At 43.5% G+C, this 18,586-nt stretch overlaps 1 protein-coding gene across 1 annotated transcript; it reads left to right on the top strand.

The window, feature by feature from the left end:
* The first annotated feature begins 475 nt into the window (after positions 1–475).
* KCNK16 (potassium two pore domain channel subfamily K member 16) lies at positions 476–17,620 on the top strand. Its single transcript, XM_061626421.1, has 5 exons — positions 476–688; positions 6,756–6,870; positions 7,827–7,993; positions 15,156–15,321; positions 17,397–17,620. The coding sequence occupies exons 1-5, from the start codon at positions 476–478 to the stop codon at positions 17,618–17,620; spliced, it is 885 nt and encodes a 294-aa protein (XP_061482405.1).
* Positions 17,621–18,586: the final 966 nt, after the last annotated feature.

The raw sequence follows: 18,586 nt of genomic DNA, 5'->3' as shown, positions 1-18,586 counted from the left end.
CCTTTTACTGTTGTCTAGTGGTTACAGCAAAGTGTTGAGTAGCACAGTTCCTGCAGGTTGACACTGGCTCTGCCATTGCCACAAGTCACTTTGGGTAAGTTGATAACTTTTCGTTACAATCTGCGCGTCCAGAAAATGAAAAATGACCATTTCAGGAGTACTTAGAAAAAGTTGTCTCGCTCACTCTTACCTAAAACTATGTGAACATCTTCGTATGACAAACTGCTACATCAAGTAGGTATTTAGCCATAAGTGCATTGGTCCCAGCTGAAGGAACGATAAAGGGGTGTGTGAAAGCTGTTTGCATTAGTCTCATGGTGTCCGGACCTGATGCTCATAAAGCTGTTTAAACAGCATCTTAGCAGCGTGAGCTGAAAATACAGCCGTGTGATTCTTCCGTGCCTCATGGAACAGGAACATTAACCTAGTGAGTGCTCCGCTCAACTAGATCAGCTCTGCCTTCCCAGCAACAGCCATGCCCCACCTCACAGTGTGCAACCGGCAGCTCAGCTGGACTCTGACCCTGGTGCTGGGGTACCTCTTTTACCTCCTCCTGGGGGCCATGGTGTTTCAGCTGCTGGAAAAGCAGGCAGAAGCCAAGACTCGGGACCAATTCCAAATGGAGAAGCTCAAGTTCCTGCAAAACTATACATGCTTGGATCGGCAAGCCCTGGAACAGTTTGTGCAGGTAAGAAGAGCAATCAAGACCCAGCGTCTGCTCAAGGAGCACACTTGGTGGTAATGTCTGCCTTATGCTGCTTCAGATGTGTAGAAAATCTTGGCATAGGACATGGGGTTGGACTTGGTCTTCCATATCTTCCGGACCTTGGATGCTATAGTAGTAGAGAGGATTTGTGGCTGAAGGAGCTGGAAATGGTTGACTACAACCAACAGAGAATGGCTAGGAGATTAAAAGAGATAATACAATAATGAGAAACTAGTGCTTTCTACACACCTTGATATTTTTTTTTAAGTTCTTGCTGCTAATTCCTGTTCAGTATTTATCAGGGTGGGTAACATGTACCTTGAAATAATACTGTTGTCCCAATTTCCCCCTTCCCCCATGAAAATAGGTTTTACAGTAGTGTGTGTGTGTGTGTTTTATTATGCCCAAAGGCCTCCCTCCACAATCTCTTTTTGTTGCGCTGTAAAAGCACATTGGTTTCTGATTTGCTGCATGTCTTCCCTCAAGGTTTCACCTTCTGGTGAGTGGATGCTGTTGTTTCCTAACTTTCAAATTCTAGTATTTTCTGGATAGGAAAATGTTATTCTTTCCTCGTTCTCACCCCCCCCCCCCCCGGAGTGCATTCATCGTGATTGTGATAGCCCTTGGAAGATGGTTGTATGACCACAACTGTGATGCCCCTCTCTCTAAGAGTTCCATGTACATGAAACTCGTGAACAGGCCCTATGTGTGTACGTGGGCTCTGTATGCATAATTTTATTTACTTTACTGATGAATCGCTTCATCCCAGAATGATTTACAAAGTAATAAAAACATATAAAACAGTTATATATTAAAAAAACAGAACAACTGCATATACAAAAATCATTTTAAAACAATTATATAAACATATATATACATACATTAAATCAATGCAAATCTCTCTCTCCCTCTTTCTCACATCTGCTATGGAGGTCAATGAAAACAATAGCTACATCCCTAAATTGTTTGCTCTCTTCCAGTAACGTGGTGGCAAATTCACAGGAGCATAGAATAGTAGACTTGAAAGCGGCCTCCTTGGCGATCTAGTCCAACCCCCTGCTTAATACAGGAATCCAACTTAAAGCAGACCTGACAGGTGGCTGTCCAGCTGCCTCTTGAATGCCTCCAGTGTCGGAAAGCCCACCACCTCCCTAGGCAATTGGTTCCATTGTCGTACTGCTCTAACAGTCAGGAAGTTAAACCTTTTCCTGATGTTCAGCTGAAATCTGGCTTCCTATAACTTGAGCCTATTATTCAGTGTCCTGCACTCTGAGACGACCAAGAAGAGATTCTGGCCCACCTCTGTGTGAAAAACTTTTCAGTAATTGAAGAATACTATGATATCTCCACTCAGTCTTCTCAAGGCTAGATAAACATGTCCAGTTGCTTCAGCCTCTCCTCAAAGGTCTTTGTTTCCAGCCCCCAATAATCCTTGCTGCCATCCTCTGAACTTGTTCCAGTTTGTCTGCATTCTTCTTAAAGTGTGGTGTCCAGAACTGGACTCAGTACTCAAGATGAGGCCTAACCAGTGCCGAATAGAGGGGAACCTAGTACTTCATGCGATTTGAAAACTATACTTCTGTTAATGCAGCTTAAAATAGCATTTGCCTTTTTTGCAGCCACATCACACTGTTGGCTCATATTCAGCTTGTGATCAACAATCCCAAGATCCTTCTCACATGTGGTATTGCTGAGCCAAGTATTCCCTATCTTATAACTGTGCATTTGATTTCTTTTTCCTAAGTGTAGAACTTTGCACTTATCCCTGTTAAATTTCATTCTGGTTTTATCAGCCCAATACTCCAGCCTATGAAGATCACTGTGAATTTTTTTTCTGTCCTCCAGGGTATTAGCTATCCCTCCCAATTTTGTATCATCTGCATATTTGATAAGCATTCCCTGCTCCTCCTCATCCAAGTCATTAATGAAAATGTTGAAGAGCACTTTGCCCAGGACTGAGCCCTGTGGTACCCAGCTTGTTTCCTCCCCCCACTGTGAGAAGGCACCATTGATAAGCACTCTTTGAGTACGATTCTGTAGGTAACTGGATCCACCTGATAGTTGCTCCATCCAGCTCACATTTAGCTAGCTTGCTAATCAGAATATCATGGGACACTTTATGAAAAGCCTTGCTGAAGTTGAGATATATTATGTCCACAGCATTCCAACAGTCTACAAGGGCAGTTACATGATTTTTAAAAAATGAGATAAGTCTGGCAGGATTTGTTCTTGACAAATCCATGTTGGCTTCTAGTAATCACTGCATTGTTTACAAGATGTTTACAGACTGACAACTTTATAATTTGCTCCAGAATTTTCCCAGGGACTGATGTCAGCCTGACTGGTCCGTAGTTCCCAGGTTCCTCCGTTTTGCCTTTTTTTAAGATATGGACAACATTAGCCCTCCTCCACTCATCTGGCACTTCACCCGTCCTCCATGATTTTGCAAAGATAATGTTTCCAAGAGTTCCAAGAGCCAATTCCTTCATTACTCTAGGACGCAGTTCATAGGGACCTAGAGATTTGAACTTGTTCAAAGTAACTAGGAATTCCTTCACATTTGTCTATGAATCTTGCAGCTACAATCCTGCCCCTTCAAACTTGTACTTCACATTCGCCAGGAGGGTCATAGACCCTCTTTGGGGGGGAAGACTGAGCCAAAGTGAGAATTGAGTCTTTCTGCTTTTTCTTTGTCATCTATTATCATTTTGCCATCCTCATTGAGCAGCTGTACCATGTTTTCTTTTCTCTGTCTTTTACTATGGATGTACCTGAAGAAACTTTTTAGCTTTAACTTTTAGCATCACTCACTAACCTCAGCTCATTCTCAACTTTAGCCTTCCTGACACCATCCCTGCAATTCCGTGCTACCTGCCTGTACTCTTCTTTTGTGGCCTAGCTTCCTTCCACTTCCTATATGTGCCTTCTTTTTCCCCCAGGTCATCTGTAAGCTTTCTGTGACACCACTTTGGCTTCTTCTTCTGTCTTCACCCTTTTTTCCTCGTTGGAATTGTTTGCCATTGTACCATCAGAGAATTTCCTTTTTTTAGAAACTCCCACCCATCTTGGACTCCTTTTCTCATTAGGGTTGCCTGCCATGGAATGTTACTTACCATTGTGCTGAGTTTATTAAAATAGGCTTTTCTGAAATCCAGGGTACGCGTATGGCTACTCTCAGCTTTTGCTTCCTTTAAAATCAAGAACTCAAGTATAGCGTGGTCACTTTCACCCAGAGTTCCCCTAACTGCCACTTCATCCACCAAGTCATCACTACTGGTTAGAATCAAGTCAAGGTTAGCTGATCCTCTAGTTCCTTCCACTTCCTGTAGGAGAAAGTTATCAGCAACATAGCTTATCAGCAAAGTCAGGAATTTCTTGGAGGGGCTGTGCTTGGCGGAATTTGCCTCTCAACAGATACTGGGATGGTTGAAATCCCCCATTACTACTACATCATGCCTGAAATACTGGCAATTTGCTTTTCAAAAGTTTAATCCACATCTTCTCCTTGATTGGGTGGTCGGTAGTAGATTCCAACCACCATGCTCCTTTGATTCCATTTATTTTAATCTAGATACTCTCAGTGCAGGGTCCCTTCAAAAGTGCAGGGTCCCTTCATGACAGTCACATCACACCCCTCACAGCCACATCCCCTTTTCCACTTTCCCTCCTCTCCCTTGCTCTCCATGTGGTCTCCGAGTCCACATTCCACTACAACATATGTCCCTAGGGGCCAATCAGCATTGAAGTAGAGTCAGTGTTAGCTAATGGGAAGAGTCTTCTCAGCTGAGTCACCTCCTTTCAGTCTGATTGGCTCCAATAAGCACAAAAGGACAATTACCCTTTCATGATTATTGGTTCATACGTAGAGACCTGGCTGGAACCCTGCTCCCCAAAAAGTACGGCTTCTATGACCCCTTGCTACCCTGAACTACTATACCACTGCCCACATCTCATGCAACTCTCCTTTTCAACAAGATTCAATGGGATGACATTTCCTCCATTAACAGAAAACAAAGGACATTAAGTAAATGGAGTTGAGAAAACCATAGAAATGCAAAAAAAAGAGTAAATGGTTCTGCACATTCACTGACACCTGGCTTTCCATGATTCTGAATGAATTCTCAAAAGTATGCAGAATATTTATCTAGATTTAAAGAACTGTGTATGAAATAGGAAATGTCAATGCTGTTGCATAAGGAACAATGGGAAATTCAACCCTACATTTAATCTAAAAATCCCAGTTTTGCCAAGAATTTCCAGATATTGTTTCTGAAAAAATAAGACTCTTCTTCACCATTTGAAATGTTTAAAGGGATTTTCTATCATTTAGTTAGGCTCCTATCTGAAACCAATGGTTTTCACTGCGCATAATAATCAAAACAGCATTTTCAGAATCATTTTCCCAGGGCTACATGTTTAACCAAAGGCCCCAGAACTTTTATGTCCACAGGCAAACAATGCAGATCAGATTCTGAAGGGAAAAAACCTGAACATTTTCTCCTCTTTTATATAAATTCAGTAAAGCCAGAATGTTTGCATATGTGCAGTCATTAAAAGGAAACTTCCTGAGGTATGCATGCTGCAAGGATTACTGAGTTTTCTCTAGTGCTGGCTGTACTGGTGAAAAACACTAGAGGGCACCAACATTTCAACTACAATTCAACAGCCGGTCAATATCTCTCACTTAGCAACAGAAATAATCCACAGTCTATTCTATAATATGCACTGATGGAAATCCTTTTCAGCACCTTTGGCTTCATACTATTCTGTTTTGACCAACATACTCATTTGATGTAATCCTTCTTGCAAAACCCTCACTTGGCATCCTTGAGTCTGCAAAGATGGATCTCTCAGCATCTGGATCTGTCTGCTGGGTTGCCCTGTTGGCACTACCTTGATTTCTGTGGTATATGAAGTGGTTTCATAAGGTAAGGCCTTTTCTTGGGCCAGAGCCAGAGCCAAAGATAAAGCATTGGGGTGCTTATTCACAAACAGTAGCACAGAACCCTTAATGTAGGACTGGGGCACCTGTGGCCCGTCAGACGTTGCTGGATTCCAACTCCCATCAGCCCCAGCCAGCATGGCCGATGGTCAGGGAAATGGGAGATGGAGTCCAGCAACATCTGGAGATCCACAGGTGCCCCAGCTCTGCTTTAACAGGGCCAACTAAAAAGTCACAAGCTTGTGAGTTCAACTCATTGTTGGACTGGATATTAAAATAACAAGTTATTGAGAAAATCCCCCAAAATACAATGTTCACATGCAGCTCTGCAGATAATATCCTCACTGTACATTTTGTTTATAAAGCTGAATCTCTGAACAATCAGTGTTGATGATAAATGTGCCTTCAATAATCCATTTCATCAAATACATGAGAGCAGGGATGGGAAAACTGTGGCCCTCCAGATGTTGTTGGTCTCTAGCTCTCCCCAGTTCCCGCAAATATGGCCAATGGGTCAGGGGTGACGAGATGTGTAATCCAATGCCATCTGGAAGTTCACAAGTTCCCATCTGTGCCTTAGAATGAAGCACGCACAGCAGTGAGCAGTCATATCATGGACAATGTTTGGGATATCTGCAATCAGAACACAACTGACGCTAGAAGCTATATATTAAATTTGACAGGTACATTTCCCCTTCTTTTCCTCAATCTATTCTGGCGCTGAGTAGATGCCCCTTCCATTAGCCTACTCAGATGATAGTCTTTATCACAAACAGAGTGCAGGTGCAATGCAGACGTATGTCTACAGTCCACATAGTTCCAGTAACAAGCAAGAAAGCCTAGCCAGGTAACTGTTTTAGTATTTTTACATATATAAAGCCACCCGATTAAGCTGTGCCGGAATCTTGGTGCATCAAGTAGTTCTGCTCCGAATGATTTGCAGTCGCCTCTTTCAAACTCTACTACAAAAGCAGCTGTCAACTGGCAATGGCAGTGATCAAACCTGTGATTGTATACATGTACTTTACTGTATAGCTACTAGTGTCTCCCAGGTCATGATGTGACAACGATCTTCTTTCCCTCCACCAATAAATGTTTCTACTTCAGGTCATTATGGAAGCCTGGGAGAAAGGTGTCAACCCTGAAGGAAATTCAACCAACCCCAGCAACTGGGACTTTAGCAACAGCTTCTTCTTTGCTGGAACTGTTGTCACCACAATAGGTAAGGTGAGCTGTGCATTTTGTGCGGGGGTTTTTCCCTTGAAAAATATTCTTATTGGACTTCCGCAATATTTTCAGGAAGAACTGAATCATCTGTGACTGATGGTACAAAGCAATCCTGGCAAATCTGCGTCAGAAGGGTCTCAGACATTGCAAGGTGTATTTAAAAAGCCATATATTCAACCAACACCCATTTTTACGTGTACCTTTTCCCATGACTAATTGTCTAGTCCTGTAGAATGCAGAAAAAAAGTCAGTGTTGCATGTGTAAAGTTTATTATTTGCATGCTCATGGAAGTCTGAAAGCGCCTGCTTTGTAAATACTCAGCATGGACCATCCATGCTGTGGTCAGTCCTAAAACTCACTTACCTGAAATCAGTAGAACTTACTTCTGAATAGACAGCTATATGGTTGCACTGTTGTTCGCTTTATTTCAATGAGTGAGTGACAAATGCACTTCAAATAAATGCAAATGTGTAACTTCAGCTGGAAAATGGCCCTTGTCAACAGTATGTGACAAGCCATGGGTAGGCCTTAGTCCCACAGTATAGAATTCTTATTCTTATTATTAATTACCTTTAACACAATCATCTCAAGGCAATGTACAACAAAAACAGTTAAAAACACACATACCCCTCAGCAGATATATTTAAAACACAACAAAACCAATACAAAGCAGACACTCATGGCAGAGACCCATTCATCTGACTGAGAAAGACCAACAGAACAAAAACGTCTTCACTTCTTTCCGGAAAGTGCAGGTAGTGGGTGGCTGTCATTATCTTGATAGGAATGCTGTTCCACAGAACAGGGGCAGCCACCCGGAAAACTCTGCTTTGAGTTAACTGTGGAGCAGAATGTGGCTGTTGTTCTTTTTCATCTGATGTGGTTAAAGCAAACGTTGAGCCCCATGAAAAGATTGTGACTCTTTTCTACCCTTTCTGCTTTTCTTCCAGGTTATGGGAACCTGGCCCCCAGCACAGTGGCCGGGCAGGTGTTCTGTGTATTCTATGCCTTGTTTGGAGTCCCCCTTAATCTGGCATTTCTCAATCAGCTGGGGAAAGGGCTCACTGTTCACTTGATCAACCTGGAGACGTGGGTCCACAAGCCAGGCCGAGCCCGGGTACAGCTGCTTGTTTATCATTGTTACCCTTTCCTTCCGTTTCAGAGGTCATTTTCATGTATCATTTTAGGACAGGTAGGGATGTTTTGGACTCATTACCACTCAGAGAGCCATTCCTTCCTCTACTGAGGCCAGGGATGTCATGGGAATTTGCTGGTTTTAGACTTGGGGAGGTCAGTAACAACCTGTGTATAATTGCATACATTTGTTCAAGACCACAGAAACTCCAGAAGATACGCTGCTTTCATTGTCACAGGACAAAGCTCGGGATGTCCCGGTACTGCCCTGTTGAAAAAAATGCAGCCACTTCACAGTTATAGGGGCTGGGTTGGAGGCCATTGGGGGGGTAAGGATGACCAGAAAGAATCAGAGAGCTCTTGCTGAAAGCCAAGAACAAGTGTGCGGAACCATCTTCAATCTGAGGGCTGCATTCCCACTCGGGCAACCTTCTGGAGGCTGCACGCCAATGATGGATGGGGTCAGAGACAAACAGTGAGCTGAGGGATGAATGCTATGCTTTCCTTTGTGCAGTAGACTACATTACAGGCACACAGACTCCAGCAATTTCTCCACGTGCGCAGAAACACATTCCTCTCTCCAGGCCTTATCCCAAATCAAGCATGCCTTACACCCAGGCAACAGCACTCAAGAGGACCTGGAGCAGGTGCAGTGAGGGATATGGCCTGGGGAGGGGCATAGCCTGGGAAGCATCCTGAGGACTAAATAGAGATGCCTGAAGAGCCACATGTGGCCTCTGTGCCTGAGTTTCCCCACCCCTGGCCTAGAGGTTGCCAGCTTGGATACCCAGGGAGCAAGAGGGGCCCTCTTCATTTCCATTACCACTCTGCTCTAGGATGGCAAACAATAGGCCTCCTCCAGTCTGATCTGGGGCCCAATTTGGCACTGAAGAATTGCTCTGATTGAACCTGGGATGATCCAGGGCTAATGCAATCCAGATCCATACCCTGAACCAAACTGGGGCCCTTGCAATGTTTCATTACGGTTTTAAATATGTGGGGGGAGATGTAGGCAATGTGCCTGCATCTCTTTCTTCCCCTCTCCTTCCTGCCCTTTTGAAAGCCTTGGATTGCTCTGGGTGGACCCAACCTGATCTGGGACAATCCAGAGCTGCATCAACCTGATCTGAATCCTGGAACGTCCTCATTCAGCTTGGGATCAGAGATTCGGCCAGAGTGGTTGATAAGCCCCATCTCTTCTCTCTAGCCTGGAATTTGGGATGAAAGTGGAGGGGTTGTGTCTGACCTTGTGTTAAGCTTCATCAGTGCTCAGAAGCAGCAAGACGTCTTCCTACCTTCTAGAAATTTGTTCTGAAACTAGTTCTGAAACTCATCAGTGACATCAGAGATGAAAATCTACCTTGACCCTCAAGTCAGCGATCAGGGTCAGGCTCTATGGCAACCACAAATTCAGCTAGCTTCCAGGGCCAGACAAAATTTTGCAACATCTGCCTTGAGTTTTAGCTGTTCATATGGACATTCCAAAGGGATATTCCAGGGACAATTGCATGTGTTCCTTCTAAAACTGGTGGCCCACACCAGCCTTTTCCCTTCTGGGAAAAACTATTTCATATAGTCACTGAAATACATGACACAGGAAACAGCTATGTATGAGAAAGGAATCTATGAATCATCATTCATAGAAAGCCCAGCACCATCAACCCAGTTGAAAACAATCTGTGTTGCTGTATGCATCCCTCAGCAAACTGCTGTATCCAGTGGTGGCTGGTGGCTCCATGTCAGTGGGGAGGAGAATTCACTCCAGGCTTTAGTCCGAGCTTTCAAGGACCTGTCCAGTTTCATCGCTTCACTGACATGGAGCTGCCAGCTGCCACTGGCTGTGTCACAATAGATAAAGGGGTACACCCAACCCCCCTCAGATTGTCATACCGAATGGTTGCATAGCCACGTAAGCTAGTCCCACCGCACCCTCAGCTACACACATCATACACTTGCTGAATGGGTACCACTTGGTACCATAGCTGGTCAGTGTATTGGTAGTGAGGCTAGCCCACACGGCAACACAGTCCCCTCATATGTTGGGTGAGTGTGGGAGGAGGGTCATGTGTACCCCACACCCAAATAATAATAATACCTTGGTTGAATTACAGATCAGGATAAAGCCAGAAATTACATGATATCATTAGGGCTCTCTGCCTTTGGCACTCAGCCTACAATCCTATATACACTTACCTGTGAGTAAGTAAAAATGTATAGAATTGCATTGTTAATCTCTTAAGGTACAAGACGTTTTGAAACTCTGGAAGCAAGATGAAAGATTGCAATTTTGTAGAACACAATTATAAAATATCATACAGATGATTCATGGCATTTCCCTGTAGAATATGGTTTCTAGGTTTAAAGACATAATTTTAGAGGGAAGGGCACTTTTTGGTATTTCCCCCAAACAGGTTTTTCTTCATCTTTTATTTTGATTTAGTAGGAACAAAGATTCTATCCAAAAGCATTCATAGGACCTGCAAAATTTGATCTTACTCTAGTTGCCTCCTCAATCACAAACTTTATCCAAATTACTGAAAAATACTGCATATTAAAGTTCTTGCAGCTGGTTGAATCAGCAACCCTGTCCACTGCGTTCCTAATTAATTGTTGCCTAACCCCATAAAATGCTTTCTGGGCTTGGGCTTGGGTCCTTGTCCTGTGCCACCAAGCATCAACCTTATTGCCAGAATCCTCTTAAGTTTGTTCCTTGAATCCTCTTCATCTGTTTTCAGGATATGTGTATATATATTATGTATTAATTTTAATTGTGAATACTGTACTTTTACTGAAAGTGCAATTGCAAGTACTCTAGGATGAAACAGATTATCTACCCATTACAATCTGGGTTCAGGCCTGGTTATGGGTCTGAATCGGTCTTGGTTGCCATGATGGATGACCTATATCGGGAGAAGGATGGGGGATTGCAACCCTGTTATTCTTACTTGATCTCTCAATGGCTTTTGATACCATTGACCATGATATCCTTGTGAGCTGATTTGGTGAGATGGGTATCAGAGGCACTGTTTTACTGTGGTTACTATCCTATCTACAGGGTCAGTTTCAGAGAACAGCATTGGGTGATTGTCTTTTGGCCCCCTGGAAGTTGTTCTGTTGGGTGCCACAAGGCACCATCTTGTCCACATGCTGTTTTAACATCTATATGATGGCCATTAGGAGTGGTCATCAGGAGATTTGGAATGAGATGATACCCAGCTCTATTTTTCTATAATACCTGGATTGGAAGAGGCTGTGCAAGCTCTGGACTGGTGCCTGGATTTGGTGGTGGGCTGGATGAGGGCCAATAAACTGACTGAATCCAAGCAAGATGGAGTCTCTGTGGGTAGGTGGTTCCTGAGTCCCGATAACTGGTCAATTGCTTGCTTTGGATAGGGTCGTACTCCTTTTGAAACTGTAGGTTTATAGTCTTGGGGTGCTCCTGGATCCATCTTTGTCACTAGAGGCCCAGGTGACCTCAGTGGCTAGGAGTCATTTACCAGCTTCAGCTGGTAAGAGCTGCGTCCATTTCTGGATGGGAATAGCCTGACCACTGTTGTTCATGTGCTGGTAAACTCCAGGCTGGATTACTGTAATGTGCTGTATGTGGGGCTGCCCTTGAGGTTGGTCTGGAAGCTGCAGCTGGTGCAAAATGCAGCAGCACTACTGCTTACTGGGACAGGATATTGCCAACATGTTAACCCCCACTGCTGAAAGAATTGTACTGGCTGCCCATTAACTGATGGGCTAAGTTCAAGGTGCTGGCTGTAGTATGTAAAGCGCTATACAGCTTGGGACTAGAATACCTGAAAGATTGTCTTACCCCTTATATACCCAGTCAATCACTGTGCTCTTCAGGTGAGGGCCTCCTCCACATACCATCTCATCTGAAAGTCTGTTCTGCACAACACAGGAAGTGGACCTTTAGTACTGTGGCACCCTTTGTAATTCACTTTCCTTAAATACTAGGCAGGCACCATCTCTGTTGTATTGGGCACCTACTGAAGACCTTCCTCTTTCAACAAGTCTTTTAAATTGAAACCCTATTCCAGTCTGCATCTACATTGGAATTGTTTTTAGGGTGTTTTTGAAATGTTTAAAAGATTTATTTTTCAAGATTTTTAAAGATGCTTTTAGTGTTTTTGTTTGCCACCCTGGGCTCCTTCTGAGAGGAGGCCGAGATATAAATTTAAATAATGACAATGATGTTTAGGTACCTTGTTTTATCGTGCCATGGACTGTGGACTAATAAACACCATTCTATTCTTCATCTGCTCTTGAATTCCACTCCCCACCTTACCAACCCCTTCCTTTTTTCCCCCTTTTCAACACATCTCTTATTTTATTTATTTATTATTTGATTTATATCCCACCCTTCCTCTCAGCAGGAGCCCAGGGGAGCAAACAAAAGCACTAAAAATACTTTAAAACATCATAAAAACAGACCTTGAAATACATTAAAACAAAACAACTTTAAAAACATTTTTTAAAAGCTTTGAAGATTTTTTTTTAAAAAAAAAGGTTTAAAAGCATATTAAAAAGCAGTTCCAACACAGAAGTAGACTGAGATAAGGTCTCAACTTAAAAGGCTTGTTGAAAGAGGAAGGTCTTCAACAGATGCCGAAAAGATAACATAGATGGCACCTGTCTAATATTTAAGGGGAGGGAATTCCACAGGGTAGGTGCCGCCACACTAAAGGTCCGTTTCCTATGTTGTGCAGAACGGACCTCCTGATAAGATGGTATCTGCAGGAGGCCCTCACCTGCAGAGCGCAGTGATTGACTGGGTATATAAGGGATAAGATGGTTTCAGGTATTCTGGTATGAAGCTGTATAGGGCTTTGTACACCAAAACTAGAATCTTGAACTTGGCCCAGTAGCAAATGGGCAGCCAGTGCAATTCTGTCAGCAACAGGGTGACATGTTTGCGATACCCTGTCCCAGTGAGCAGTCTCGCCACCGCATTTTGCACCAGCTACAGCTTCCAGACCAACCTCAAGGGCAGCCACACATTGAGTGAATTACAGTAATCCAGCCTGGAGGTTACCAGTGCATGGACAACAGTGGTCAGGCTATCCCGGTCCAGAAACGGCTGCAGCTATCTTACCAGCTGAAGCTGGTAAGAGGCACTCCTAGCCATGGAGGTCACCTGGGCTTCTAGTGACAAAGATGGATCCAGGAGCACCCCCAGACTACTGATCTGCTCTTTCAGAGGGAGTACAACCCCATCTAAAGCAGGCAACTGACCAATTATCCGAACTCGGGAACCACCAATCCACAGCACCTCCATCTTGCTAGGATTCAGACTCAGTTTATTGGCCCTCATCCAGCCCACCACTGAGTCCAGGCACCAGTCCAGGGCTTGCACAGCCTCTCCCAATTTAGATGTTACAGAAAAATACAGCTGGGTATCATCAGCATATTGCTGACACCTTGCCCCAAATCTCCAAGGGCTTCATATAGATGTTAAATAGCATGGGGAACAAGATGGTACCCTGTGGCACACAGCACATCTGCCAGGGGGCTGAAAGACAATCACCCAATGCTATTCTCTGAAAACGACCCTGGAGATAGGATCGAAACCACTGTAAAACAGTGTCCCCAACACCCATCTCACCAAGTCAGCCCAGAAGGATTCCATGGTCAATGGTATCAAAAGCCGCTGAGAGATCAAGTAAAAATAACAGGGCCTCTTATCTGATATTGGCTTCTGTTTCATGTTCTACCTTGAAGCTTATTCTCCGCTGCTTTGGTATGTGATCAAGGATGATCATGGGTTGCATCCAGCAAAGCCATCCTGTCAGCGCAAGAACTTCTGCCTGCATTCCAAGATTTCCTCCCCTCTCCCCACACATCCCTGCACACACGCCCTAAATAAAATCTGCTCCAGATGATTGGGGGAAGCCCTGGAACAGATTGGGGGGGGGACGCAGAGAGAAAAGGGAGAGGCAGTCTCGTTGTGCTGACAGAAGCCCTTGCACTACCAAGACAACTTAGTTGGATACAATCCCTCCGTACTTTGGCTCACGACTACAACCATTTTGCCAAAAGTCTGTGGAAAATTATGTAGAATCGTGTAGATAGGACTGTGCCTGCAGTTTATAAAGAAAACAATTCTAAACTTCAAAATTCTAGCTGATTAACAGATTCGGTGTATATCAATAGTGGGGTACCTTAGGCCTCAGGGCCAAATGCAGTCCTCTGAGCCCCTCTATCCAGCCCTCAGGACTGAAGCACATAACCCTTTACCAAGCCACCAGCCCTGCCCTCCACCCTCCTCAACTGATTGTGCCTGGAATGTGTCCTTCAATTATGATAATGCCTCTTGCTTGCCTGGATGGAGGGGTAGGGGTGTGTGTCCATGCGCACAGAAACTCCGCTGTTTGTGTGGCTGGAATGTAGCCTACTGTACAAAGGTAAGAGTCACAGCAGTTGCTCTGCCCACTTTTGCCCTTGGCTGTGCCCATCAGTGGCATGCAGCCCGTGGAAGGTTGCCCTCAACGGAATGTGGTCCTTCAGCCGAAAAGGTAAATGCACAGATGTCCACCTGAGAGATGAAATCAAAGTGGTGTCACGGAAAAGGGTTAGGTAGACACCCAGATTTAAATTAGTCTTGGATAATTTGCTTAACTTGGAAGCAATGATGGATGATAAGTATGCTTTGTTGTCTTTTATGGGTGCTGGAGAAATACTGTCATGCTTGGAAAGACTTATTGAATTATTAGGATCAAAGTTGGTAAGTGAGGATTTTGGGGAAGAAGAAAACAGACCAACCCTTGGAGGCATTAATTAATAAGCATTCACTTTCTTTAGGTCTAATGTGCTTGGGGTTGTTCCTGTCTAGGTATAATTCAAACCTCTAAATATCATTTCATGGAAATTGATATTTATTCTGTCCTTTTGTTGTGCAAGAGTCACTCTCCTGGGTATGTGGTAAGGGCCAACTACCACTACCACCGTTTACATAGACTTCTGCTCCATGGAAGAGGTTTTCAGCAACCTCCACTTGGGGACTATAACATATGACGTGAAGCAGCCTTTAGACAGCAAGGATTTAGGAGAACTCTGAATTCTAGCAACTGGATCAGGTCATGTCATGCAGAAGCATATTTCTTCTAAACTGCCATTTCCCTCCTCATGTTTCTCAGATGGTTCAAACTCTGACAATGGGATTCTTCCTGATGGTCGGTACTTTGCTTTTTCTGGTTTTCCCCCCTATGATCTTCAGTTACGTGGAAGGCTGGAGTTACGGAGAAGGTTTCTACTTCACCTTCATCACCCTCAGCACCATTGGATTTGGAGACTATGTAGTAGGTAATGGAAAGAATGGTGGTGGTGACATATTCTGACCCTGAGAGCATCCTCCCTTCCCAATTATCTTTGATTAGGAGGAACTCTAATGAAATCCGTGAGAGCAATCACAGTGCAATCAATGCATGTAATGTCTGGATTGTTCATGATCTCCCTTTTGAAGTTGCTAATAAGTACCAAAATTGGTTCATTCGTTCATTCACCAAATAGTGTTTAACCAACTCTATTAAGAAGGAATGATAGTTGGGGGGGACACACAATGGTTTAAAATGTGCTCTTACTTAAACCACATACAGCCTAACCACCTTTAGCATAATACCAGTGTCAACGTTAACTAAAACAAATGGCCATTGGTTGTAACTGATATTTACTGTGGCAATGAGTGGGTCTCCTTATTTCTGGAGACAGGAACAGGTCCACACTAAGCAGCACAGGATTTGGCATACAGTGCTCCCTTTTCCCTCTCATTGTTGGATGAGATACTTTCACCCATTCAGTGCATTATCCAGGTCCTCCAATCCTGACAGGAGTAACTGGAATCAGAAGCATCTTGCTGGTTATGATTGAAGGTCCACCTAGTCCAGCATTCCATCTTCAGCATTCACCAGCCAGATGCCTCTGGGAAGCTCACAAGCCCAGCATTAATTTGTGCAATAAGAAACTACAGGATTTCCTCTTTTATAGACAATAAACACCATGCACATGGAAGCTTCTCTGAGTCAGACTCTTCAGTTCCTCTTTTTTTCCTAGTACCGCTTCCTGCATTTCTGGTTTGCATTAATGCTGAGCCTGCAGCCTATGAAACTTTCTTGCAGAAATGCCACTACTGTACTTTTCCAACTTGGTTAAAGGGCCAAGCTGAGATCATGTGCGACCCAAATTGTTCTGTCTTGGTCCATCAGGGGAGGGACCACAGCTCAGTGGTAGCACACGTTTTGCATGCAGAAAGTCCCAAATTCAAACTCACCTACCATCCCGAATCTCCTGTTAGAAAATCAGGAAGCAGATTATGAGAAAGACACCTCGCTGCCTTAGATCCTGTAGAACCGCTGACATTTGGAGTGGATAATGCTGGACTAGATGGACACAAATATTCTGGTATTGGTAAACTCATTATCATGTTATATGATAAAATCCTTTGTCTTGAATTAACCCACAAAATGACATTCTTGATGAATTGTAATCCCGCTGTTTCACACTGTATTCTTCCTTTGGAGTTCCTTTGTTCCTGAATGGCAACCTTAAGGTCACTTGCAGAGTGTCCTGTAAGGCTGAAATGTTCTCCTACTACTGGTGTTAATTCAATCATTTCAGCAATTATCACTAATCTGCAACTGTAAAAGAGTAACCTATTAACATACCTTTAGGCTCTACTTCTCACTGACTATAACTATTTCCATCTCATTGCTATTAAACTCCCACCTTATAATTTTCTCCTTTTTATATACCTGCCAACTAAGATTTCACTTTATGCATCTGAAGAAGGCATGAGTTGATGACAGTTTATGCCATAATAAATGTATTAGTCTTTAAGATGCCCCAGGACTAATTGTTTTTTCTTCAAGACACTCTCACAGCTACCCTTCGGGAACTTTTTCCTATGTTCCTGTCATCAGAGTAGCAAGGCTCAGGGAGAATGTGCTGGTGGTTGTGTAGGGGCAGTTCCATGTGGATCTCACTCATGCTAGCAGCAGACCTGGTGGTAACACTAGAGGTGGTAAGTAGCAGCCTGGGAAAGTTGACATAAAATTGTAAACCAAGGGAGAATAAAAATGGGCAGAACCAGGCAGACCACACAGATTTTGCAAAGGCCAAAAACACACATGCATGCACATACAAACTTATCCTAGATATGGGGAAGAAAAAAATATGTTCTCAACTCATAATTAGTATCCTGGAAAATATCACACCATCTCTAACCTATGGGTATATGTGGGATTACATCAGTGCATGGCTTTGTACATGTGCGCATACAAGTTGTGTTGTGTGCATGATGTTCATTGTGTTGGCATATATTCATTCTGATCACAGAGAAACCAAGTCTAACATATGGGTCTTCTTGGGTTGTTTTTTTCTAGGCACAGATCCTAACAAGCATTATATATCAGTATATAGAAGCCTGGCAGCAATCTGGATTGTTTTTGGTTTAGTCTGGCTCGCTCTGATCTTCAATCTGGGAGCTGATTTGATGGAGAAATTCCTACGGCTTAACTGGCAAAAGCCTGACCCAGGCACTGCAGAGACAACTGCTACCAAATTAGAGGATAGCCCTGATCAGCCCAGGATCCATATCCCTAGCTGAGAGTTGCTTACAGATAGGCATCTAACAAACAAACAAACTTGCATGTTCCTTCCCTTATACCTACAAAGTAAAGTTTGTGGGTGAAACATATTGCATCAAACAGATGAGTGGGTCATTTCATAAGGAAAAGGATGTTTTTTAAAAAGAAGAAATGCTTTGAGAGCATGTACAGAAAACAGCCCAAAGAATCCCTTGGAGGAAAATGAACTGAAAGTGTCAATGCCACATGTTTTCCACTCATCCAATTCTTTGAGCAAATATACAGTCTACCATTACACCACATCATCTTCATAGTTCACCTCGACATTTCAGCTGGTGGACACAGCTGTTTCCAGCAGGAATGAAATAGCTGACACCATCAAGTTTCCTGCACACCATTTGTAGAGGTCCATTTTTCCTCCAAAGCTGATATGAAGAGAAACAAGGCACAGTCACTTCTTTCGGCTTCCCTGTTTTTCCTTAAGCAAGCTGTAGTCTGAAATCTCTTAAGCAGTTTTGACCATTTTGCATAGAACAAGATATACGAGCTCCCAGTTCCAACTGTTAAGAAAGTTTTGGACAGGTTGTGGTCTGAAGTTCCTAGATCTCTATGAGAGTTTTCTGCTCCTCCACCTTCCCTTACTCCATTACGAGATAGAAAGGTGAACAAACTTATTTTCTCCATTGCCACCACTATAGGATTGAGGGGATTTGCTGTTTAAGGCCCCACCACACCCAAAAGTCTAAACTACCAACCTAGGAGTCCTTAAATCCACAATGGCCCATTGGAAACCCTCACTGTTTTCTCTCCAGTGGTCAGAGAACAAGATTCTGGGAGTCCAGTCATGCTAGGCTAACCCACATTCAATAGATTTCCTTCCTCCTCACCTTCTGAAAAGTGTGGGTTGGGCTGGGCATTTAATGGACAGCAGTAACAGCACAAAGCCAATGTTTAAAAGGTTCATCTTTTACTTAGCACATAGAAAT

The sequence above is a fragment of the Rhineura floridana genome, chromosome 4 (assembly GCF_030035675.1).
Source record: "Rhineura floridana isolate rRhiFlo1 chromosome 4, rRhiFlo1.hap2, whole genome shotgun sequence".
Taxonomy (NCBI): Eukaryota; Metazoa; Chordata; class Lepidosauria; order Squamata; family Rhineuridae; genus Rhineura; species Rhineura floridana.
This window is presented reverse-complemented; position numbering and strand designations above follow the sequence as displayed.

Coding starts and splice junctions, on each gene's coding strand:
- KCNK16 (XM_061626421.1), top strand. CDS start 476: ATGCCCCACCTCACAGTGTGCAACCGGCAGCTCAGCTGGACTCTGACC. Junction 6,871..7,826: donor AACTGTTGTCACCACAATAG/GTAAGGTGAGCT, acceptor CTTTTCTTCCAG/GTTATGGGAACCTGGCCCCC. Junction 7,994..15,155: donor ACAAGCCAGGCCGAGCCCGG/GTACAGCTGCTT, acceptor CATGTTTCTCAG/ATGGTTCAAACTCTGACAAT.